The 24,786-nt window shown below is 43.3% G+C and overlaps 1 protein-coding gene and 1 long non-coding RNA gene across 3 annotated transcripts in view; one reads left to right on the top strand and one right to left on the bottom strand.

Annotated features, from left to right (window-relative positions):
- Nucleotides 1-2,054: 2,054 nt before the first annotated feature.
- LOC139798201 (uncharacterized) lies at nucleotides 2,055-7,329 on the bottom strand. Of its 2 annotated transcripts, XR_011726765.1 has the most exons (3): nucleotides 7,190-7,329; nucleotides 6,078-6,254; nucleotides 2,055-4,172 (listed from the first exon to the last, which is right to left on the bottom strand). It is a non-coding gene; the product is annotated as an uncharacterized lncRNA (long non-coding RNA). The 2 variants fall into 2 exon arrangements; XR_011726764.1 differs by having other exon boundaries at nucleotides 2,055-6,254.
- FBXW4 (F-box and WD repeat domain containing 4) overlaps nucleotides 6,938-24,786 on the top strand; it is a 58,685-nt gene continuing 40,836 nt past the window's right edge. Inside the window, 6 exon segments of the mRNA XM_071748470.1 lie at nucleotides 6,938-7,119; nucleotides 7,122-7,323; nucleotides 16,914-17,009; nucleotides 19,812-19,997; nucleotides 21,163-21,295; nucleotides 23,799-23,893. Of these exon segments, the coding sequence (XP_071604571.1) occupies nucleotides 6,987-7,119; nucleotides 7,122-7,323; nucleotides 16,914-17,009; nucleotides 19,812-19,997; nucleotides 21,163-21,295; nucleotides 23,799-23,893 (845 nt within the window). The 5' untranslated portion in view covers nucleotides 6,938-6,986.

Below are 24,786 nucleotides of genomic sequence, written 5' to 3'. Positions count from 1 at the left end.
TCCAATACTCATTTTCAGTTTAAATAGAGTGAAAGACCTTTTTTCATGGCAGGTGGGCTAGTGAAGGGAGGTTTTAATGACTCTTTATTCTTCAATTTATAATCTGACATGCTGTATGCACATGTGTTTGTCACAAAACTGTGTGAGGTGCCCACCAGCTATCCACGCATTGTCCAGCAGATGTTAAGGCCATCAAGTGTGTTTGCTTCCAGCTCCAAAGAAAAACATTCTCTATTTTGGGATGTGGGATTTTTTTTCTTAAACTGATCTAAACAAACAAACAAAAATAGACTTGGAGAGGTAGGGCTTACGTGGTCATAAGAAACCTGTGTAAATGAGGATCTAAGGCTTGTTCCCTGACCCATAAACTGGGGTAGTAATTAGTTGTTCCTGCGTTTGTTGTGGGTGCCAGAAAAGCCGAGGTTAGATTGAGGACTATTTAAAAATCACGTACATTCCCAATACGGGGTAGCTAAACATACACTTACTGCAGTGTCAGAGCATTAGTTGTTCTTTATAATGCCTAAGAGCCTGCAGTCACAGCAGAGGTCATGCCATGGGAGGTACTATAGCAGCACAGAAAGCACAGTGCTTTTCCCAAGGGGTTTACAATCCAAGATCCCCCAAATTTAGAGATTAATCTGCTGGGAAGGACCTCACACTCGTGTGGTGCAAGACTGGGACCTACAGTGCGTGGCCAGGGGTATACCTCACAGTCTATCTTTGTTCTATACATGTGTGCTTCATTAACACAAAAGGATAAAGGGTAAAATTTGCCTTTTGCTATCTGAAGCACCAACCAGATTCCTGCTGCTGCATTCTAACTCTCTTCAGATTGATAAATTCTGTGTTTCACTGATACAACAGAAGTAACCAGTGAGAAATTAAAAACGACAGTCTCCCGACTGAGAAATCCTACTGTGCAAGAAAGGACTACTAGTGAAATATTGCCTCTGGCTATAGAGGAAGAGAGAAGGAAGCTTAGAACTACAGTAATTCTGCACATTTGTAATTGTTGCCAGTAATTAGGCTCTGTCTTGATTGCCTGGCCAAGGTAGACCTGAAACTGCTTGTAGGATTAGGTTTGTTCACTTTCCTCGGGCAGATTATTACCTTGTAAGTGATACGACAGTGAAGCATCCTCCAAGAGCAAGGGACCCCTGTGTACCCTGGGGCTCATGATGAGTCAGGACTCTGTCACACATGCTCATGGAAGATATGGCATGAAGTAGCCATGTAGGTGAAACACAGATGCAATAAACAGTGCTGTAGTCACTGCTACACCAAGGATAGTCTTACACTGCTTTGTAAACACTCCAAAAGGTTTTGGACCAATCTGTGGAATTAATGAGAACTGAGCTGAAAATCTCTAGAAACAACTTCGTTAGTCCTGATCTTACTCTCAAAGAAGCCAGTGGGTATTTGAATGTTTAGTTCCTCAGGCTTTTGAGTATGAAAGGAAAAAGCCCCTAAAATATCTTCATAGGTAGCCCCTATAAAAGAACAAGATTCAAAAGCATTCCTTCAGGAGATCAAGGACGGTCCAGCCTTTGAAGCCTGGAGGATTGGGAAATTTAAAGATCTTTGTGGCAATCATATTGTGCCATTAGAAATCTACTATTTGGAATTGTAAAGTGTTTAAAAGGAATGATTCCAAATTCCACAGCTGTCTGGTGAGTGACAACTTGATGTGGCCTGGAGGGGAGGAAGAAGGTCATTGTTGGGAAAACAGTTAAAATGAACGTTTTCAGAACAGATGCTTTAGATAATACTTTGAAAAATGAGGTTTAAACCCAAAATATTCTGTGTGACTTCTAGAGAATAACAGATCAGTAAAACAAACAAACAAAACTCAAAATATAAAGACAAAAAATAGGTATTCAGCTGGTACTTAGCAAATAATAGAGAACTGTTCAAAATAAAATGAACAATAAACCAGCAAGATGAGACAATTCTGCTAGCTATGGGAGGAGATATATTTATTTTATTACACTGCAGTTTTGCCAAGCAAGAGGGCTTCTGGAAGGCTTGGATGTTCATTTTGATACACTAAAATATTTGAGAATTCATTTTTATTGCCCTTTTTCCCAAACCATTCAAGCAGCTCAGCTTCTGATCAAAATACAAAAGCATTGCATGTGCCCAGCAAGTGGATAATGAAAGCAATCCCTTCAGTTTAGTACCTTTGGAAACAGTGTAGTGAGAAAAGTAAACAAACAGCATCACTGATGACACACTGATTTATGGAATTGTTTATTTTCATAATTTTCAGCATAATTATGACTAAAGGTCCCAAACCCTGTGGATGCTGAGGACTTTGTAGGGACAGCTGCTGGCTGGGTACCCTTACTACTTATTAAAAGCTCCTTGTAGATGTGGTTTGGAAGCACACAGAATTGGGTCTGATGGGATTATTTTTAAGGGAAGTTTTTTCCTCATCTTTTAACAGAACCCACACCAAATAGCTTCTAATCCTGATTTCTTCTGGCAGACCTTTTATAGGTAAAACCAAATCAATATGTATAATTTGGGATAAAAAGGAGAAAATTTACCCCCAAATTCAGCATAACCTTTTGATTTTATCCTCTTTAATCCTTTGATAATTTTTGTGCTTCTCCTGCAGAAAAGCAATTTTGCTAATCACCTTTGTGCCAATCCTTGCATTCCTGACAATAGCGTGAACAGCTTCCATCAGAGTCTTTGATGTGGGAAAGACACACACACACATATAATCTGAAAACAATTCAGCTCCTTGGTTCTCAATGGTGAGCACTCTGCTTTAATAGAGCGCAAGTTCTGTGGAGGTTTCTAATCCTTTCTGCCAAACAGAAGAGACACAGTCAGGTAGCACACCTTATTCAGAAGTTAAAATAACATGTTACTTGCTCTCAGAGAAAATCAAAACAACTCAAGATCAAAACCAAATTCCACCAACCCTAACAGGATAGACTTTCTACTCAGATAACTCTTGATCTAAGTGTGTAACAAGTAACCTGCTTTAATCCCTCAAAGCGATGGTGTTACAGATAAGTACTGTAGTAGCAGAGGAGGTGTCTTAAATTTCAGAAATACACAAAAGCCGTGGTTAGAAGGAAAAACAAAACAAAGAGCTGTCCACATGATTGTGTCTTTAGCTGGAAAGGTGTATTTGAGGGCACTACAAATAATAAAACCCCTTGAAGATAGAAAAAAGAAAAACAAAAAAACACCAAACCAGATAAAAAAAGTTGACAGCAGGTTGAAACAGTGTTTTTTCCAAGCTGGATTTCATTGACTTACACTGTCAAAGCACAAGCTTTACTGGTGTAAGCCCCCCAGTTTTTTAGCTTACAAAAGCTGCAAGCCATGATGCTGGAATGGTCGCTACTTCATCAGGGAAGCCTACCCTGTTTTCTGAGGGCTGTGAAAGGATTGGGATCCTTGACTGAAAGATTTGGGAAAAATATATTATTGACTTTATGATTATATGGCACTGGCACTGTGCAACTGTATAAATCCTGTGTGAACAATACAATGGAAATAATCATGATACACATCCAGTTTTAGTAATGGTTCAGAATTTTCCTTGGTTCTTGCCCCTGCAGACACCTATATATGCACTTCCTTCAGCATTGCTGGGAAAACTAGTGCCAGTGATGCACAGCTGACAGCTCCATAGCAGTCCCAGTAGCTGGAACCATGCCTGCAAACAAGTGTAGGAAGTCCATTTCTCCTTTATAAAACAAACCACAAAGAAAATAACAGATGGTTTTGGACAAAGAATCATTATTGTCACTTTGTTGGAAAGCAGTTGCCCATGCTAGAAAACAATGCTACATTTAAGAGCAACATACAGTAATTTTTTCTTCCTATTTCTCTCTGTCCTGTCTGGAGCATATTTGACCCCTGTCATTACTGCATACACACACATTTCATCCTAGCCAAATATTTCATAGTTGTTTATACCTTAGGTCACAAATTAGAGAGCACTGAGGCTTGATTCTACGTGTGCACTTGTCCATACCTTGGTCCTGATATCCTAGAGGGTCACACTGCACGTGTTACTTTGCACTCAGGCTCCTTCTGGACTACACCAAGTAGTTTCCTTAGATTACTCTCCACTGGAATATGGCTGTCACATGGTGCAAGGAGACACCTCCTATTCGGACCTTGTCCCTGTACAACAGCAGAACCTAAGAACAGAAAGGACCCCTTCAGGTAGTGGGTTCAAGTGGTGCCAGAGGAGGTTCAGAATTAGGAAAAATTTCTTCAATGCAAGAGTGGTGAAGCATTGGAAGAGATTTCCCAGGGAGGTGGTGGAGCTGTCATCTCTGGAGCTATTAAACAAACAGATAGATGTGGCTCTTTGGGAGATTATTTAATGATTAAGGTGGTGTAGGACTCAGGGTTGGACTCTATGATCTTGAAGGTCCTTTCCAACCATGATGATTATGTGACTGCCTTAAGTCTGGTATTGTGAGTCAGGACTAGGCAGGTCAGTTTCTAGTTTAAGTTTTAGTAGCTGCAGTCTAGCCAGGCTTTCTCATCACAGAAAAAACCAAATCAAACCAAAACATAACATAACCAAAGAGCTGGCATTATTTTTTAGAGAATCCAGTAATGGCAAATCTACCATAAATCTTGATAACCTGTTTCAACAGTTAATTTTATCTAAAAAAACATATGATCTATTTATCAATTTGTTTCCTATCACCTTTTGCCAAGAGATCTTATCTCTTTGTCTGCTAAACTGAAGATCCTAATCAGATTACCAGATTTTTCTTCCTGTTTCAGTGCTCATAAGGTATGATCACCTCACACCTTAACCTGCTCTTTAAAAAGGTAAATAGACTGAGCACTTTGGGCCTCACTATAAAACACGTTTGACAGTCCTGTAATCATTCTTACACTCTGTCTTTGAAACCCCTCTAGTTTTTCAACATCCTTCTTGAAATGTTGGCTGGACAAATTATTTCCAAAGCAGTCACAACAGAGTCAAAACCAGAAGTAAAAGAAACTCCTGGCTCTTGTTTGTTTCCCAGGACAGCAGTGGCCCTTTGGTCAAAGCACTGCAGAAGGAGCTCACGTTCAGCTGATTATTCATCTTAATGAAGTCTTTACGGAATTGCAGCTTTGCAGGATAGAGTTACATTCTTTCAGTGTGACCTATGTTCTTTGTTCCTAGATCAGAGACTTTACATTTGTCTTGACTGAAACACATACAATTTGATTATGCCTAAATTTAACATAGGGTTATGCAGCCAAAAGCATCCTTTGCCTCTTGCCCCATGCTTTGCACCTTCTACAAAGCTTTGCTAACAACAATTTCAGAATTTTTTCAGGTTACTAGTAAAAATTTTGAATAGTATTGTGTCCACAATCTGTCTCTGTGGGACCCTACAAGAGAAAGGCAACTTGGTAATAAATCTGCCTTTAGAATAGCAATTTAAGATGGAGAAGTCACACAGCTTTTAATAGATTCAATGTTTCAGACATCACTGAAGTCTATCACAAAAGAGAGATAAGTTTAATGCCATCAAAGATACTGATATGAAACTGCATTCACATGGTTTCCATAACTTCATGTTGTGCAAAAATTGTTATATTACCTCTCTTTCAACTGGCTACTTAAGTCTTGTACCAAATGTTCTGTTTTTCACCCGAGTTCAAACTTAGGTTGAGAACTTTTTTAATTACTTGGGACTTTTTTAATTACTTGGGACACCTGATTCACCCATTATAAATGCTTATAAAACATTTGCTCCTTTCTGGAACTTTTCTGACTTCCAGGATGCACTGAAACTTGGTGTAAATGGACCAGACAGCTACTCAGCCAGCTGTTGTGAACCTCTTGAATACAAGGCTTCCAGAGCTGGTGATTTAGTCATATGAATATTTGAATGCCTGGTTTTACACAGACAAGATGACTTTCTGCAACAGGATGCAGGTACTGTCTAAAGACTGTATGCTATGGTAACCTTGTTATATGCTGAAACTTGTTTTCTTACTTCACTGTGAAAAAGGAGAGGTAGACTGTGGTAGGTATGTGATACCTGTTCAGAGCATTCTAGGTGGATGATGAACTTCTTATAATTTACCCATTTTTAATTTTGAAGGAGAAATTTTCCCAAGCATTTCAGGCTTCTGTAAAGCGGGTAGTACTGTAAGAAAGAATGACACAACACTAGAGTCCTATTTTCCTGTTCCACTGTTCATAGAGGGCTATTTTGTCATTTTGGACCAGGATCCTTCTGGGTTGTCAGTACTCCAGGCTCCTGTGGATGGCAACAATGACTCAGTTATTATGAACTGTTCTTTCGTGGCAGTGTTTTTGTATACATGTACACACATGTGAGGTGTGATCACTTCTCAGCCTCTGCTCTGTGGAGCCCGGGAAGGGGGAAAGAACTCCACAGAAGGGTCCCTGTAAAAAGCCAGCCTTAAATCCACCGCAGCAGGGCCTGCCTTTCTCACGTGGGGAAACCCCTTTCTTTTACATGGCCGAGGAATTCGCAAGTACTGAAAACTGCTGTGCAGCACCAGATGACCCCTGCTGTCACTTCGTGGGTGACAGGCCCACTCTTGACCCCGTTCAAGAATAATTAATGAGCATTAATCACCTTGCTCTTCACCTTCCTTCGCAGGGCTGTAATGCCTAGCTGGGGTTGCTCCAGGTGGTGGAGCAGATGCTCTGGTTACCTGGTATCACCGGCCTCACCATTCATTATTCACGTTATTAATGAATAGGTGCATCAGGTGATGTTACCAACCCCCGCTCGGACGGACATCGACCCATGCGCCGGTCTGCAGGGGAGAGGGGGGGGGGGGGGGCCCACTTGTGCCCGGAGAGTCCCAGCGGCTGCCGTTAATGAATTAATTCGCTAACGAGGTGGGCTCGGAGGCGTCGTGCCCCCTCCCGCCCCGGTAGCCACCTCCTCCCTCAGAGGGGGGGAGTGACAGGCAGCGTACTCCTGCCCCATGTGACTGGGGAGCGGCTGCCCCCGTCCATGGCCTGGCCTCCCCCGGGCAGCAGCAGCTCCGGCTCCCGGGGAGGAGGGGCAGGAGCTGCTGCTCCATGGGGAGGAAGGGCAGCCCCCGATCCCCCCAGGCGGGGGGGGGATCCCGGGCCGCCTCCCCCCCCCCTTCCTCCTCCCCCCCCTCTCCCCTCTGGGCCTTACCTGAGGAGCTGCTGCTCCTCATCTGCTCCTACCTGGACGCGCAGGCCTTGGGCCGCCTGGGCCAGGTCTGCCGCCGCCTGCGCTTCCTGAGTAGCCGCGATCTCCTCTGGAGGCGCATAGCCCGTGGCTGCCTTAACTCCGGCTTCACCCAGCTCGGCACCGACCTGTAAGCGCGGCCTGCCCGGCGGAAGGGTGGGGGGAGGCGGCGAAGGCGGCTGGGAAAGGCCGGGGATGGTGCGGCCTAGCTGGTTGCTAAGGGGCGTTCTGCGCTCTTGGCGTAGTCGCTAAGGGGGGGGGCTCCCTGCTGCCGAGAGGGGGCGGAGGGAAGGGGGGAGCTATTCTCGAACCGCGGCTGCGCCGTCTTAAGTCTGCGCCAACAGGGGTGGTGAGGGCAGGAGAGGGGCCGCGGCGCCGGGCCCGCCGCCGAGCCGCCCCCGGGAGGGGAGGGACTGCGTGTATCGGCCCTGAGGTGGTGGGGCCCGGCCGTGGCTGTACCCAGGAGGGTTTGTGGGCAGTCCAGTCTTGTTCCCGCGAAGGAACGGGTGGGCTCTGCGGGTCCCCTCAGCGCCAGGCCCGGTGGTAGTGGACTTCAAGAGTTGGGGCCTGAGGCCCTCTTCAAATCATCTTGGTCCCTGTGACTGCTGAGAAACCTCCCAGGGTCGGGGACTTGAGGCTAGGGGAAGTGGGAACACGGGGAAGGTGACAGCTGGTGGGGTGGCTTTTTTGTGTCCTCCTTCTCCCTTCTGATCAGCGACCTTTGGTCTTGAAGATGGTTGAGAGATGAAGCCACCAGGGAGTGGGGCCTGGGCTGCTGGTGTCTTGGGAGTAGGGCTGCAGAGTGGACTTTTATTCCTCACTGGGTGCTAGAGCCATTGTGGTAGGGGGCTGCAGGAATATGAATTTCTTAGATCCTCCTGCTCACGGAGTAGCTTGCTGGTGTAGCTGGTGATGGCTATCACAGAGAAAGCAACTCTTGGACTCTTTGTGGCTTCTGGGTTTTAAAAGTTTTGTGGATAGGGGTTATTCTTAATTTTTCTTTCTTCCCTTCTAATTCAACAGCACATAGCACACTAGGAATAGGTGTGAACCCTCTTGGCTTTATCTTTGTAGATGGAGTGCTTTTGGGGTTAGGGCTTTGGCAGTGGTTGGTATGGACACAAAGATTGCCTTTCTGTTCTCAAATTTGCAAGAATTCAAAATGTCCCTCAGAGGCTGCCACACAATGTGGGCTTTCCTAAATACTTTAGGGATCCCAAGAGGAAGTTTTATGTTCTTAGGAACTATGAATCCAGCCCAGGTTATTGTTTGTCATCCAGTGACTCAGTATTGTTGCTATGCTGACATGAATCAAAAGAAGAGATGTCAGTTTTTAAGGCCTGTTCTGCTCTCATATTGCTATCTCATCAGTAGTGCAGACTTCATAGAAACAATTGTGGCTCCTGCCAGCACGAGCAGAACTTCAGTGGTGCTTAAACTCCTTGTATTGGGTTTTTAGGCCAGTGCTTCAATCCGTTCAGTTTTCACGGCTTGAATGTTAAACACAGATCCTTAGGAAGTCAGCAGGGATAAGCACTACAGATGGCTGTGCACTGGACTCTTCCTGCTGTGATATATGATTTTGTCTCCTGAGGAAATGAAGTTTTGTATTTTTAATTAAGAATAAGGTGATACTATGCTCCTTCAGTTGCAGAAGGGATCAGGTGTACAGCAAAGCAGGTGCAGTGTATGTAAGGATCACCACTTCCCCCTGCAGAGGAATGCAGGTCTATAAACAGCTACAGAAGAGTTTTGCTAGCGTTTAAATGAAGAGAAGGCTTCTTGAGTATCATAAACACCCAGGGATTTTTGAGGCTGTTAGGTTTTCTATAAACAGGTCGTTTTTTTTGGTTTTTTGTTTGTTTGTTTTTTAGTAGTTCTATGGTGTACTTTTGTGTGGAGTCCTATTTTCAAGTTTTCTTTAAAACAGATCCAGTCCTGAAGTGCTGCATTGGTCAGCACTGCCCTGGTCCTAGGGAGTTCAGTCATGGGAAACACACCAAATGATATTACAAGCTGGTTATGCAGGAGCCTTGAGATATGTCTGGAGGATGAATTAATTAGTTTTAACTTCATGGAAGGCTCAATCTTCAGTTCTTTGAAACAGCATGCCAGATCTTATGGGGATACCTGGAAATCAAGTGCTTGTTTTCCCTTTGTGGAGATCCAGAATCTGGGGGCAGTTTTGCTTCAGTAGGTCAGTTGGTTCTGGCAAAAGATTAAAGACAAGAGTGTATCACAGCACTGGATGATCTGGGTATCTGTACATATCCAGAAGAACCAGCATGAGTGCATGTGCTGAGTTCTGGTCCAGCTGCAAAATTTGTACTTTGATGAAGAAGAGTTTAATAGTCTCTGCAGCAGCTTAACGGTTTTAAGTAGCCATGTCTCTTCGACACCATTTGCTCCTTATGCACATCTCCAAGATCAAAAGCAGTCTCCAAGATTGCTGCTCTTGCAATTGAAGGAGTAAGATTTGTAGAGGGAGCTTGCATTTTACTTGACTAACCAACACAAGCTGGGGAGGAGCTTAAGTAAGCTTTTGGGCAGAGGGTCTTTCCTTCTGAGTGTAATTCTAAGTAGAAACTGTAGGTTGCTCATTTAAGCTAAAATATTAGTATGTAAATAGAATGGTGATGAAGATGATGGACAACTAGACCCTCTTGGTAACTGTTGTGATGATACTGAGTAAATCTTGAGTTTGTCAAGGTTGGCAAAGTGTCAAGGTTGGGGGGAGGGGGGGAAGAGTCGCTAGGTTTACATCAGTGTGAATTACTGTGTATTAGGGACAGCAGGCCTGACTTGTAAGTGTCCTTAAAGCACATTCTTAGTGTTAAAAATGTTTGGTTTCTTTTTTGAGTCAGCAGTAAACAAATACTTAATAGAATATTGTGTCGGCATTATGGAAGTATGGAGTAATTTTAGATGGATGTGCTTCTTGGCACCTGTTCCACAAGTCTTCCTATATCAGGCTGACACTTGTTCTCTATAGTCATGTTGATTTTATGTGTAGACCTGTACTGCAACAAGACCTTTTCACGGGGATGGTAAAAAGATAGTCCCTGTGCTGAAGATTTTTGCTTCACTCATTCACAGGGAGCAGCTAAAGGAAGAATTGGGCTTTGTCTTTGTGATGTTTGGTGAATGGAGCATTTTTGTTCCAAAAACATAAGGCAGCGTATCACAGAAAAGTTCAGTCTTAAGAATGCTTTCTTCAGCTAAACCATAGCTGAGTAGTAGCACAAAGACTTCGTGGGTTTTGGTGAGTATAGTGATATTACAGTTGTGCCTGGCAGCCTGTGTCTGTTTTGCCAGCTGTTTTACAGGCCCATCAAGAGCAGTCTGTGTCCTGATGAGCTTGCTGCCTAAATAGCCAGGGTAAATATGGTCCGTCAGGGTAAGCAGAGGCAGAGAGATGTCAACCAAGTTGCCCTCTGTCCAGCAGGTCAGTGTCAGAGCCAGGAATAGCAGAGGACGCTTTAAGCCTTTGTCCAGTGCCTGCCTGATGGACCACCTTGGACTGGAGAAATCGGAGAGGCGAAGAGCGCATTGCAAAGTAGTTCTTTATTTAAAGCAGGGAAGAAGGAATAAAGTTGCAGCTGGGCTAAACTTATTTCCTCTTTGCAACAAAGGAATTTTAGAGGGCAAGTTAAAAGTTGCAACCTAAATAGCTTGACAGTGTGCTCTTTGTAATATATTAATAGCTGTTGTGAAAATACAGAAATGTTTTGTCTCTCCCTGTCTCCTGTTCTGCCTTGCTCGCTAGGATTGTGGTATATTCTCCAGTTCAGAGAAACAGATTCATTAATGAAGGAATCTATCATCTTTGAAAATTTAACTGCTGTGTAAGCATTTCTGTGAGTTAATAAAAGCTGTGTTTTGTCCAGATCTTGGGAAAATACATGCACCTGCAGGAGCAGGAAATAGCCAATCTACGCAAGTCAAATCCAAATGCAAACTGCAGCAATCATAGGAGACCTCTGCCTTCAGTTCTGGAGGGTGAGGGAGTATGAATGCCTGTAAAACTGCTTCAGTTCCCATTTTTAAGAACTACTTTTACCAAAGTTTCATTACTTTCAGTCTGGAATGAAGTAGGCAATGAACTGGTGCAGATGATGCAGCGGCTAATTCTCTGGGGTGAATACTGCAATAATGGTAAAAGCCTGGAAGAGGGCAAACAGCTATAGCTTTGTGCTGGAAAAGTTACTGGGTTTTAGGAGCTCCTGTTAGATTTGTTCTTACTCTGTATTAAACTGCTAGTTCTGGTCAGGCTAGATCTGCCAGGACAGCTCTGCAATATTGAGACTTCTTGCTCTGGGAATGTGAATTATAAGAGTTCTTTCAAGACTGCCTGCCCTACCCTTAAAGTCTTCATGAGTTCCAAGTAGATGAAGAATTTTATCTAATTCTAAAAATAATGAACTAGCTATGGGTTATTTCACCCTGTACAAACAGTACCCTCACAGTCTACTTTTAAATCACAATATACATGACAACTATAGAGCAGCTGCAAGTTTTCTTAGATCTTTCCAGGGCTATGCATTTTTTGAAGCAGCCTGGATTTTGTCTCCAAAAAGCCTACCTAACTGCCTGAGGGAGGCCAAACCCTGCCTGGAGTTTCTAGCTCTGTTCCTATTGCAGTCACTCGAAAGGGAGGGGGCACCTGATGACAGTGGTCTGGCTCAGTCTTGATGGTGATGTTCTTTTGGGAATCCTATGTGGAAGTGTGTGCCTTTGCTGTGTGTACAGAAGTTTGTCTGCAGCTCTGGTTCTTTATTAGAGTATCTGGTTTCTTCATGCAGGTGAGTTGTTCATGAGAGCTGTTTGGTGGAGCAGTAAACCTGTACAACCTGGTAATGTCTAGCTGAGGTAGCACAGACTCTCCAGAGGAGGCAAGGAGCAGGGAGAGAACAATCTGTAAGCTTGCTTACGTGAACCTGTGTCAGTTAATGAGTAGCATGTAAGACAGTAACCTGGCAGTAAGCTAAATAAGCATCATATGCTAAAGGAATTCAGGTGGAATTTTTGTCCTGGAAGAGACATTTTGAAAGCCGGCCAATTTGTTGAGGACAGAAACAGGAGCTCCTGACATAAATAGCTTTTCCCTCTCGGCTGTCTGTTGGTGGCCTGTGACTTGCAACTGCACTGAGACCCTGCCACTCAACAGGTGTGTCCCTATTACACAAATAAGTGCAGTTGCTCCCTGTGTTAGCCATTCCTGCCACAGGGCCAAGGTTGAAAGTGGGGCTTAGCCACTGTGACCTATTTGTTCCTCTGTATGACCCCTCAAGTCAGGCCTGAGGCAAACTGGTGACAGCTTTTATGCAGATAGCAGATTTTGTCCACAGAAGAGATTTGGTCTCAGCAGGTCTCTGCAGACTTGAATTTCCAGATGAGCTCTTCAGCACTTTTTATGTATCAGACTGTGAAGGACTGGTGGGTTAGGATGTCCCATGCAGCTGGGAAAATATACGGTATGACATGTTGGTGTTATCTTCTGTAACACAGTATATGTTGTTGCAGACACAGTTGTTTTGGCACATGCTGAAATTTTAGACTGCCATTCAGAATCTCCTCAGGATGCATAAAAGCACAGTGTCTCTTGCTGTTGCAGAAATATAATGTCTCATAGCAAAGGAGTTTGGCTGGGGAGGGAGATCACTGAAAGCAAAAAAATAATGGTGGTAAGCTTTAGTAGGAGGTGTGCTTAGTCTCAGGCTGAATGATTCTTTCTTTCATTGCTTTCATTTGGGGCCCAGGCCAGCAACTGCCATGGTGGCTGAGGTCACCTGGGTCAGTGGTGCTGTGGGGGGATAGTCCCAGTCTCTCACTTCAGCAGCTGGGAAGTGGACTCCAGAAGGAATATTACATTTCTTTGGTAACTCTGCCAAGAAAGAGAGGAAATCCATAATTTGAGCAAAATGCTAAAACTTTTTTTCGCAGGGTGGGGCTAAGTAGGAAGGGGGAAATGAAAAATCCTTTATAATGGGTTGCTTGGGATGGCTTTTATCCTGGAACTCAGGCTGCAAGAACTCTAAGAAGGAGAAGCTGAACAAAGTCTTTGTAAAGAGAGCTTCCAGCAGGAGTGCATGCAATTGGAAATGTGTGTTAGCTCAAGTTATGTATCATACCACATGGTTTGGGATCCTAGCAGAGTGTTTTTGGGTTTAATTAGCTAATAATCAAGATACCCTTCCATGTTCTGACTCATGTGACTTTCTCAGTTGTTGATAATTGTGATGCCCTAACAGAGGGGTAAGATGATGGACTTGAAGAACATTTTGGTTGAATTTAATTGAGTTTTCACATTCAGTGTTCACTGATGTCTTCATCCTGTCATGCTTCTAGGATACTGGGCAATACATCAGGTGCTTTCTGATGCAGGGCAGTGTAGGTCCTGGTAAAAATAGCAGTACTTCCTCAGCAAGTCAGCCTTCAGTGGTTTTGAAGTTCACTGTTGGGAGGCTTCTCTGAGAATGTGAATGCCAAGATCTTGATTTCACAGAACACTTAAGCATGTAGTGAATGTTAAGCATGTGCCTTAGTATTCTGCTAGAAGAAATATATGAAGAGAGGTCAAGTTATTCATTGGCTGATGGATATTGGTCCCTCCAAAACGTTTTATGTACCACTTGTTTACAGAAGGCTGGATGTTCAATCCAGTTGCTGAAGTAAAAGGTTAAGTCAGTATGTATAGTATAGTATAGTTAGTTAAGTTAGTATAGTTAGTATATATATATATATATAGTATATAGTATAGTTAGTATAGTTAGTATAGTATAGTTAGTTAAGTCAGTATGAATGTGTAATGTCTGCTCATTGTCTCAAGTCTTCATGGAACAAATTCTTAAAAGTTTTGCATATATAGAAAATATGTTGATCATGACTGAAGTAAAGTGGTCTTTGGAGGGGAAAAAATTTAATAATTTGATTTTTAAAAAATGATTCTACATGGTGATGGCCTATTTAACTTTCTAAGATTTCAAAACTACTTGTGTGCATTGCAGTGGTGCTCATCACCTTTTTTAGTGTATCTGGAGAATTGCTCTGGAGTGTGCAATTAAGGAAGCAAATCATATTATATCTCGGCACTTGATTGCATCACTGGGTTTGATTTAACTTCTCTTCTGGTATAAGGGATCAAATGTCTCTGAACAACACTTGAAAATCATTGCAGTTCGTTGGTCTGTTATTGGCAAAGGGGAGGGATTTTTCAGTTTCTACAACCCCTTTCTCATGGCCTCCATACGTTCTGTATCCTTTCTTGCCTTTTATTTTGAATGAATAAAATGTATGGAATATATAAGGTGGATGCTTCTGAGACATGTTTATCTGTATCCAAGAACTACTATATGGAGGAGGTAGGCTGGATGAATGATATATTAACAGTAAAACAAAGACAAAAAAACCAAAACATCACCAGACCTCTCCCATGTAGTCCTTCCCACCCAACCCTCACCCCTTCCAGACAGGAACTGTAAATTTGTGTGGAAGAATGAAGTGTCTGTTACAGAGGTAACTGCAACAGTGAACTGGTATTGTGGGCCAAGCCAGTATGTGACTCTCTCTGAAGTTCCTCTTTCAGCACCAGGAGGATCAAGCCCTGCCCCTTCCCCCTGCCCCCACTCAACTAGAAAAGTGACCAGCAGTGTAAGATAGAAACTGCTTTTTTGACCTGAGATTCACCTTTTTTTTGGAGCTTTGGAAATTACATCTACTCTTAGTAGGGTTTGTGCATTGAGCTCAGGATGTCTGGTTGGGCCAGCATGAGTTGGCAGGGGTTTGTGGGGTGAGTGCGTTTTCCATCACTGTGCAAGCTGGTGGCTTAAAATCTGTACATGGGGAGAACTTAACTGAGGACTGAGTGTGGGGAGGAGAAGTGTTTCAGAGTAATGAGTGGAACTGGATGTAGGCGGAGGGCCTGAACTCTATCTGGGAGAGTAATAAGAAATGAAGAGGCTGTTGGACCTAACCTGACTTTTCAATGCTGTGCATTCCTCATCTCACACACTATCTGGCCCCATGAGCTCCTGCAAGTGCTTGCTTTAAGAATGGAATTCCTCTTCTTGTATCCTAGGCTAACTCTACAGGTTTGGGTTTTTTTTGTTTTTTTAAGAATTGGGAGAAATAAAGAGCTTGTAGGTTTTTAAATTCAGTTTTATTTGGTGTAGCTCTACTGGTCATAAACTTGTAGTTGCAAAACTTTCTAGGGGATGAAAATATTTTCTGTGTGTGGTTTCTGTTTTTGTTTAAAATGGGTCACATGCCTAGGAATGCAGTCAAATTATAATGGTGACTGAGTGCCGGAAAGTATAGAAAAGGGGAGGGAAGGGTGAACAGAAAAAAAGGAGCCTGAGGCTATAGAATGAAGGCTGGGAAAATGAGAATCTGGCCACGCCCCAGGGCCAGGTTAGAGATTCCTACACCCATTACCAACCACAGGAGATATTTATTTACAGGGAGCTAGTCTTTGTTTTAAAAATGACAGAGTACCACTTTTGGGATGTGTGTTGGGGGCACAGTAGGGCTGGGAGGATGGAGCTGGTCCTAATTTGGCACCAGTTCCCATCTCTCAAGGATCTTCCCTTTATCCTAGGTGTGTGGGAATATTGACTGCTGAGAAATGCATGAAAAGGGGAAAAACTCTTGTAATCTAGTCATTCACAGACCCAAGTAACAAAGGAAAACTTCACAAGTTTCTTCATATATGTACTTTTCTAATTTTTTCTATTTAAGCAGCTCCACCAAGGGTACTGAGTAATTAAGCTTGGTATGAAAAAGATGGGAGCTAAATCTGCCTCCCCCCATCTCCCTATAGTCTACTCTGGATCATGAAAGCAAAACAGATGTTGAACTGCTGCTTGAAGTGCATATATGGTCATGTAGATGCAAGCAACCTTGGTCCCAGGTCTCTGTGGCACCTGCCTTTTGTCATCTCTTGAGCTGTGTTGATCTTGGCTCATCTCAGCTCATCCCAATAAGTTTGATTTGCCTCCCAGCAACTATTTATGAACTACCGTTCTGACTGCAAGAGAATTTTCTAGTGATGTTGTGGAATTCTTTATTCTTTGGTGGACTGCTACAAAAAATTGTCCTGAGGAGTGTGTGCATTGAGTAGTTATACAGATTAATGATTTTTATTTTTAATTAGAGCATACTCTTTTATTATACTCTCAATAATTATTGCATCTGGTTGTGACTGTCAGGCAGGTGAGGATCTGGAGTAGTTTCTTTACTAGTCTTCTAGCTAGCTGCATTCTTCTAGCTGCTGGTTTCATTGTTCTCCTATTTCCTCTATCTGTTCATGTATGGTGTTGTCCTTGTCTTAACTGGCTTCCTTTAGTCTCTCTTAGAAGAGTGATGACCTGCTTCTCTGGTTGTTGTGGTAGTCTCTTTCCGTGTTATCTTTCTTTGATTACATTTTGTCTGACCTCATGTTGCATTCAGTATACTAGATCAGATCTTGATCAGATTTGAGACTTGTACACTAGTCATCATCAGGGATGGCTTTCTATGCTGATAAGCACCTACCCTCCTCAGTCTTGACCCTTTCTTGTCAACTCCCACAAGTGTGCTTGTGCTAGTATGGCTGAGGCACTACCAATGTTTGCCAGTTCATCATTTGTGGAAGCTAAGAGAGGGCATACCTGTGACCAGCTTTGTTTGTTGTCTGTATGGCATTAGTCCTGGTTGCTAATCTCATCTCTCTTCTGTCTGCAGAGCTGCTGGCATTCCGGTGAAGGAAAGGGTGAAAGTGTCTCGGAACTGGAGGCACGGACGTTGCCGCAGGGAGACAGTCCTGAAATGGAAACGCAAGCAAGTGGCTCCTTTCTCTTCTACTTTGTTCTGTGTCAGCTGCTGCAGGCCTTGGGTTTTTGTTTTTGCCCTGAAATGAGATGATTCCTGCTCCTTGTGGTCCACGGAGTCTTACAAGTGATGTTGCTGGCCTGTTTTGAGTGTTGCTGGCTAGCTGGATGTGGGGTAACTGGAGTTGCTGTCTTGCTCTAGGGGTTCACTCTGAGAGTCCAAATTTCCTTTCATAATAAGAGCTAGAATTTGTCATCAGAGTGAGCTGCCCTAGTTTTGGTCCTGTTCTGGCAGGAGGTTGGACTTGATGATCTTCAGAGGTCCCTTCCAACCCCATAGCATTCTGTGATTTACTGCAGCTTTCTAACTATTATACAGCAATAGATAGGAACATACCATGAGCAATTTTCTGTTCTGCTCTCACAATGAGCATACCTTGATCCCAGATGTGGACTTGTGTCCCCCTCAAAATGTTTGGTTTGTCTCCCATGCTTTATCCTGGCTCCTGATTTGGATGTACAAATGCTAATTGCCATCCTTGTACCTTGCTCTTCTTCATTCTCCTACCTTACGCTTGTCTCCTTAATTTAAAAATATATGTATATTTAACATTAATCAGAGAAGATGGTAATTAAGTTCTTGCTTGCAATGGTGTACTCACCTTTCAAAGCAAGGCATAAGATGGGTCTCTTTTCTGAACTGCGCATCTGAATTTTCAGCCTTTTAGTCATCAGTGAAGGAAAAATGAGACAGACTATGGTTTGTTAGCTGATGAAGAACAGTGAGCTGCCACTGAGCTTTCATACCTTTTTGTGCTGTGTGGATTGAAGTGGTGGATAATGTACCACTGCTTGTATAAAGTCCTGGGAACAGCTGTAATGAGCAGAATGGGGTTTGGTGCAGGTTGTATACCTGCCTTTGAAGTGATTGCAACCATCTGTGAAGACAGGCTCTATGGATGTTAGAGATCATTACTAAACCAGCTTCCCAAGTGAAAAGTGATTTAATGAGGTCACCATCCAAATTGCATCCTCTAATTTTCATTTATTCTGCTTCAAAATTGTTACTTCACTTTATGAAAAAGCCATAGAAAAAGGTAAAAAGCTAAAGTACAGCAGGAGGAGAGCCACAGAAGCTGGCTGTAGTCTAGGTAAGCTGGATATTCACTTGCTTTTAGAGGACTGCGTAGGAGTGGAGGAAGGAAAGGGAAATCAAAGCCCACCTAAAACCAGAGCTGCTGCTCTAAAGATGCCACTTATTTTTTCCATGCATCTGATCAAATCCCAGATGAATGTTATAACCTATGCTTAAGTGCTTTGTGTGACTAAAAGCCTCCTATTCGAGATGAATGTAGGTGAGCAGGAACCTTCTATCTAATAAGCAATCTCATCCTCTTGCTCGTTTTAGTTCCTCATTGTGATGTTACGAGGTGGGGCTGTGTGTGATGGCTCTGCTGACACAGAAAATCATGACCTCTGAGGATGAATGATTTGCAGTAAAGTGGGAGAAGTTTTTATCAGAAGCGCTGCTGCTTTCAAAACAGTTTGTTCCTGAATAGTTTGAGAACTGAAAAGCTGCTCTATGGAAAGGCTCTGGTTTTGCTCATTGCTTGCATGAGTATTGGTGCACTCGGTAGTGACTGCAGAGTAGATGCAATTTCATGTATCCATGCCTCATATGACACAAGCCTCATGTCTCTTTGTATCTGGCCTTGCCATAACCAGAAGGCCTTATTTGCTGGTTCTCTGGTGGCTACACAAAAGCAAAATCTCAAGCAAATGGCTCACTGCCTAAGTGTGCATTGTAGCCTGTTCTGCTTTCTGCATTTTGGTTTTGTTTCAAGAATAAATACATTTTTTGTGATGACTGACTTGATTGAGTCATGGATTGAGTGTCTCCTTCTCTTTTTGGTCTCCCAGGAAGTGAAGCATATTTTCCACTTCTAACTTAAGCCTTCAAAAGGCTTGAGAACAGCTGCTTTAGCAGTCTACTGCTCTTGAACTGGAACCTGTCTGTAGGAACCTGCCACTGTCCCACAGAAATCAAGGGGTAGTAAGGGTGTGTGGACACTTCTGAAAGATGGGCAAAAGAAATCAAGAGGTTGCTCTGCAGTTCCTTTTGGCTCAGCAGTGGAAGAGACATGAATGCAGGAAAAAATCTCACCTACATGAGCAGAGTTCTTTGATAGACTCAGGCTTACCCTGCTGCTTTACATATCAGCATGCACAGAATGCAGGAGTTGTAGGACTCTGTAGGAAGATCTGTGTTAATTGATGTGACCTTCTCCCCTCCCCAGATGCTTGTGAAGCAGTGTCGGCTTTATAGTCTCTGCTGGGCATTGGCAAATAGCATGAAGGATCAAGACTGACTGTTTGCACCAAGAGCTTCATATTGAAAGCTCTGTTACAAATGTTTGACATAGCTTTCAAATAGTCTAGTTTCTTAAAAAGTACAGCACTCATCAAGAGAGGTCAGGAAGCCTGAAGTGTTTTCTATCTAAACTCACTAGACTCTTGGCCATCTTTGTTTCAGAGGTTCCATGCTTCCTTTTCCTCAGCTTTTGGTTAGAAAAATGACAGCAATATGATCTGCTTTGTTTGGTTCTGGAGGAGCTTCACTTTTTAGCTGTGCTGCTCCATTAAGCCCTGCTTTTGCATGTTGTCAGCAGCTCCAACTTAATGCTTTCCTGAGTGGGCATTTGCTTTTGTATATATACGTACATATACAATCTTTGGGGTTTTTTTGTGTGTGAGGTGTTCTGTTTTGTTTTCCCTGCTTCTGCACCCCCCCCAATATGCTGTCTGTTTGCAGTTTGATGCCCTGGATGGAGCTGGATGGCGAGTATCTCTACCTGTCTCAAGCAGAGAACATCCAGGCCTACCGACTCTGTCCAGACAGTGCGGGTTTTCAGCGTCAACCTCAAGCTATCTTCTCTGGCCACCAGGAGGATGTGTGTCGCTTTGTTCTTGTCAACTCTCACATTGTCAGTGGAGGGGGGTAAGTTGGGTCTATGAAGGAGCCCAAGGAGTGTGGCAGTGAAGTTGGAAAGGTTTTGTGCAGCTCCAGCCCAGAGCAGGGCAGTCAATGTCATTACACAGTGTCCTCATGCTTGTCTGTCTTCTACTGCTGATGCTTCCTCTGTTATGGAAAAGCTTCTAGTAAAACAGTGGAGCAGCTGAGTCTCATGCTGTTGACCTTATAAAGTGTCCTTTCTCTTTTGACTGTATGTAGATGTTCATGGGACTGTTCAACTGACTGATGGGACAGTCCTGACTGATTGCAGTTTTAATTTCTTTCTCTGTTAAAGTCAGGGTAGCTAGACTGTGCTCTGATACTCAGAACTGCTGGTTAATTGGTACTGCAGTGGTGCATAAAGCTTTCTAGAGACAAGTATGTGTTTATTAGACCTCCTGATACAATTGTGGAGAGGGGGGAAACCACTAAGCATTCCTGCACACACACATACTGTTCTCCAATTAATTTTGCATTTGACTGGCCTTCTTCAATTACAGCAAATGACAGAACTGTTATTTATAAAGTTTTAGCTATGAATACACACAGCACATAAGCACAGAATTGGAAGATGCAAGCCTGTCTGTCTGCCCTGGATATCTTAAACATTCTCCTCTATGAACTGCAGCCCAAAATTCAGGTGACAAAAGAAGTCATGCCTTTGAAGTTCCAGTACCTGTATTGGATGAAAAAACTCTAAATGTTTTTCACATTAATTCAAAGCACAATGCTTTGCACGTCTGCTCTGAAATGAATGAAAAGCTGAGACTTGGACATGGCTGAGTCTGACCTCTTGCTTGTTCCCTTACTCCAGCCGTTCAGCGTCCAGCCAGGATTCTGGCAAGCTCAGAGCAGTGGCAGAAGGAATGGCTGCTATACTAGTTTCTGTAGCTGAACACAAAGTGGAAGGTGGAAAGATAGTGAGGAATACTTTCATGTGTGGCATATTGGGCTTCGACTGGCCAGATGTGGGATTGCAAGAGAACAGGTGATGTGTGTTGAGTGGAGGGTTAATAATGCTGAACGTATTTCAGCTCCTGTGAGAGATCAGTCCTCATCTTTTTGTGGCTCTCCTGTGCACTAAGGCATAGTGCATGTCCAAGGGAGATGCAGCTGATACAGACTCCCTGCCTGGGGATTTGTTTTTCAGGGATGGAAATATTGTCCTTCACAAGATCCATGGCTCTTACAGTGTCAAGTTCTCTGCGCATGAACAGGAGGTGAACTGTGTGGACTTCCAAGGTGGCCTCATTGTCAGCGGCTCCCGGGACAGAACAGCAAAGGTGAGCAGTGATGGTCCAGCAGCTGCAGGTGCTGCTGCAGAGGTGACCTAGGAGGTCTTGTGCCATGAACGTTTGTGTCAGCAGAACTGTTGTGAACCCTGTCTTGTGTGTCTGCAGAAGGAGCACTGGGTATCTTGACGTAGGATCATGTTTCTGAAAAGATGCTTGCTGTGCCAAGTTTTTAAGAAAGAGATTTGGCAGTACTTCATGACATCAGCTGCTGGTTTAAACTAGGAAGTGCAGAAGGCAGCAGCTGATGTTTTGCTTCTTTCACTCTACGTCTAACACTAGTGGAGATCCATGTCAGTTAGTCTGAAGTTTGCCATATGTATCTTAAGCACATCCTTGCTTTGTGATTCAGTGCTGCTTCACACGCTCTCTGTTGTATATTCAATGTCTCTAAGGGGCAGCATGATGTCTTTTCCAGATCTGTGGAGTTCTGTGTTATTTATTTGTGGTCTGTGGGCTTATGTTGGTGGTTGTTGTGGTTTTTTTGGTTTTCTTAGTTTTGTGGTTTTTTTCTTTTTAATGGCTCTTGGTTTTCAGACCAGGAGTGAAATTAGGCTATGAATATTGTTAGCACCCATTTTCTCTTCCATTTGGCATCACTGAATCCTCCTACATAATTTTTTACTATTTCTTTTTGAGGTAGGACCTCGTTGATTTTTGATCTTTGTGGAATCTGCTTGGCAGTGTTCTGTTCCTACAAGGACCTAGAGAATTTTTCTGTGACCAACTCTCTTTCAGTAGTTTGGGAAACTCCACAAAGGTCTTTCACTCTTGTCCTGCTAGCATGATGCAGTACTTGTAGCATCTTTCCAACTACTTGTTTCATTGTTGGAAGTGGTTCTATGTTGAAAGCTTTGGCTGTTGCTCAGGGTAAGCTGATGGATACTATTGGTCCCTGGTATATATTTTAGAGCATTAATTGAGAGGAAAAACTGTTATCCCTATTTTGCAAGAGGGGCAAAGACAGACTTAAATACATCTCTCGAGGCTTTTTAGGAAGTATGTGGTTATTAATTGGTAACTCTCTGATAGGCTGCTAAACAGCATGATTCTATCTGTTCTTGTTGGTCCCCCTGTGTTGGTGTACTCCTGGGTAAAATCGCTCCCAAGTAAAGCAGTGTCCAGATGCAGAGAGTGCTGTTGGGGATGCTGCTTCCCTCCTGAGAGCAAGGCCTTAGTGGTGCTTTGTCTAAGACTTAGGCAGGGCTACTCTTTGCAGTTCTTTGAAGCCTCTTTGCTGAGAGAGTACCTTCTTGCTGCTTCCCTGGCAGCCAGAGGACAGATCTCCGCAACTTTGAGAACAAATTCCTGATTGCCAGAACGGAATTTAAGGCTGTTTTTCTTGGAGCTGGTGTGAGATCTTGCTCACCCAGTGCTCCCCACAGCATAGGCTCTTAGGGACATTCACCTTTTATTTTTTTTATCATCTCTTTTGTTTGTGTGAATGAGACTTTTGGAGGGTAGAAGGGAATCCCTACCAGCCTTTTAAAGGGGCTCTAAGTGTCTAAGCTATTGAGGGCTCTGCTGAGTGTTGATTAGGACTAAGCCCTGAAGAGCTGCTAATGTACATTCCTGTGTGATAGGCACCAGATAGTGTTCTCTGAGCAATATTTTTAACCTGTAGGAGATAGGGATGCCTTAAAAGAGTTAAGCTTTTCTGCTGCTTTTGGTGACACTAGGTGCTAAATTCCCTGCTGACAAGAATAGCCTGCAATCCTGGGCATTATCAACAAACAAACAAATAAAGCACTCCCAGCTTTGAAGTCTTGAAGTGAAACATTGGGGGTGGGTTACAGAGAACTGGGGGGCTCAAGTTATTTGGGCCAAGAATGAAGGCAAGGTGGAGAAAATGAGGACCAGAAGCAGAGGCTCCAACAGAAATCTGGGGGGCTTCATTAGGACCCAGAAATGATGCAGGAGGGGATTTGTGGGTATGCACTGATGGGGGAGGGAAGAGATTCTCTCACTTTGTCAGTGAGCAGGTGGCGGCCCTGTTTGAAAATAGCCTGAGGTACACTTAAGAAACTTGGCTGCAAAGGAGTGGGTTTATAAAAAAACTATTTTACAAGACAGCAAGCGATTTATTTTATAGATAATATAAATGAAAATTTTTCAGGGATGGTAGAAAGTCTTCCCATGCTGTTCAAGAGAACAGTAGAGATTTGAACGAATTCCACTTCTTGTTTATTTAAGTCAAAGTCTCTGTGTTAAGTGCTGCCCTAGAGAGCATGTGATGATGGGGGTGCTCTCTCTGTTACCAGTGGGGTGGAAGGTCATACTTATAAGATGAATCCTTGTGTAACTTGAAGTACTTGTTTCTTGCCAGTGATTGAAGGCTGTGCTCTTAAAAAACGAGTAATGGGAATTCAGGGAGAGCATCTCAGGGAAGGCGATGTGGTAGTTCGGGCAACTCTTCCAGCACAATGTTAGCAGTGTGCATTCTACCTGCTGCACTTTCTGGGTGATGTGGCATAACATGCATCTTTCTCTTTAGGTTTGGTCCCTGTCCACGGGCAGAGTTGGGCAGTGTCTACATACAGTGCAGACAGAGGATCGAGTGTGGTCCATTGCTATCAGCCCCTTATTAAGGTAACAGATCTCTTTATTCCAAATTTCTAACAGAGAGAAGCAAAGGAGTTGGATAGGCTGTGTCCACAAATCTGACTTGTTAATTAGAAGCAATGAGACAGAACCTCTTGAAGTTTTCTGTACTGAAAAGATGCCAACTTGTATTCTCATTTTCTGGCAGAAGAAATGCCAAGCAAAAAAGGTCCCTGCTTGTGAGCTTTGTGTTTTGGTTAGAGCTGTTTTTGTGAAGCATGCTTAACTAAGAAAAGTGGAATTGAGGAATGAGGTTTTCCAGCCCCTATTTTCTTTAGCCCTGTGCTTCCAGAGTAGGCAAAATGCTACAACTACAGCTTCAGCATGGGACGTAAGGGCAGTACCTACACCAGTGTGTTCCAGAGTGTGCTCCTTGTCTTGAGGATGAAAATCTGATAACTTTAAACTTTTGCTGTTAAAATCTTAAAATGACCAGCAATGATCTGTTGCAGTTGGTTCATGGTTAAGCTGATCTTCTGCATGCAAAGGAGATTCTTCCTCAGCTTTCCTCAAGGAAGGCAGGAAGAAATTCTGTTGCCGCCCATATGATGTCTGCAACTAGTGAATTTTAGGCTTGTGCAAAACCAAAATACTTCACACAATTGCTGTCCTCATTAGATTTCCCAATTTGTTTTGAAGGCAGCAGAAACTTAGTGGTACAGAGCTAATGGCATTATCAGGGAAATGACCCTCGAAGCCTGCTATCATTCTGTAGTTCCCTTGTCCCACTGCTTTGGATGTTTGAGGCAGCATTTTTGAAGAAGTGCCATGTGCATTAGTGCTGCTGCAAGATGTTGGGTAGAAGCCCTTTGCTGTTTTCTGTATTGCAAGGGCTGCTTTTCTAGCAGACAGGCTCTGGCTCTAGCACCGTGGCTGGTTAG

This window comes from Heliangelus exortis, chromosome 7, assembly GCF_036169615.1.
Source record: "Heliangelus exortis chromosome 7, bHelExo1.hap1, whole genome shotgun sequence".
Taxonomy (NCBI): domain Eukaryota; kingdom Metazoa; phylum Chordata; class Aves; order Apodiformes; family Trochilidae; genus Heliangelus; species Heliangelus exortis.
Note: the sequence above shows the minus strand (reverse complement) of the source record. Positions and strands in the feature narration are given on the sequence as shown.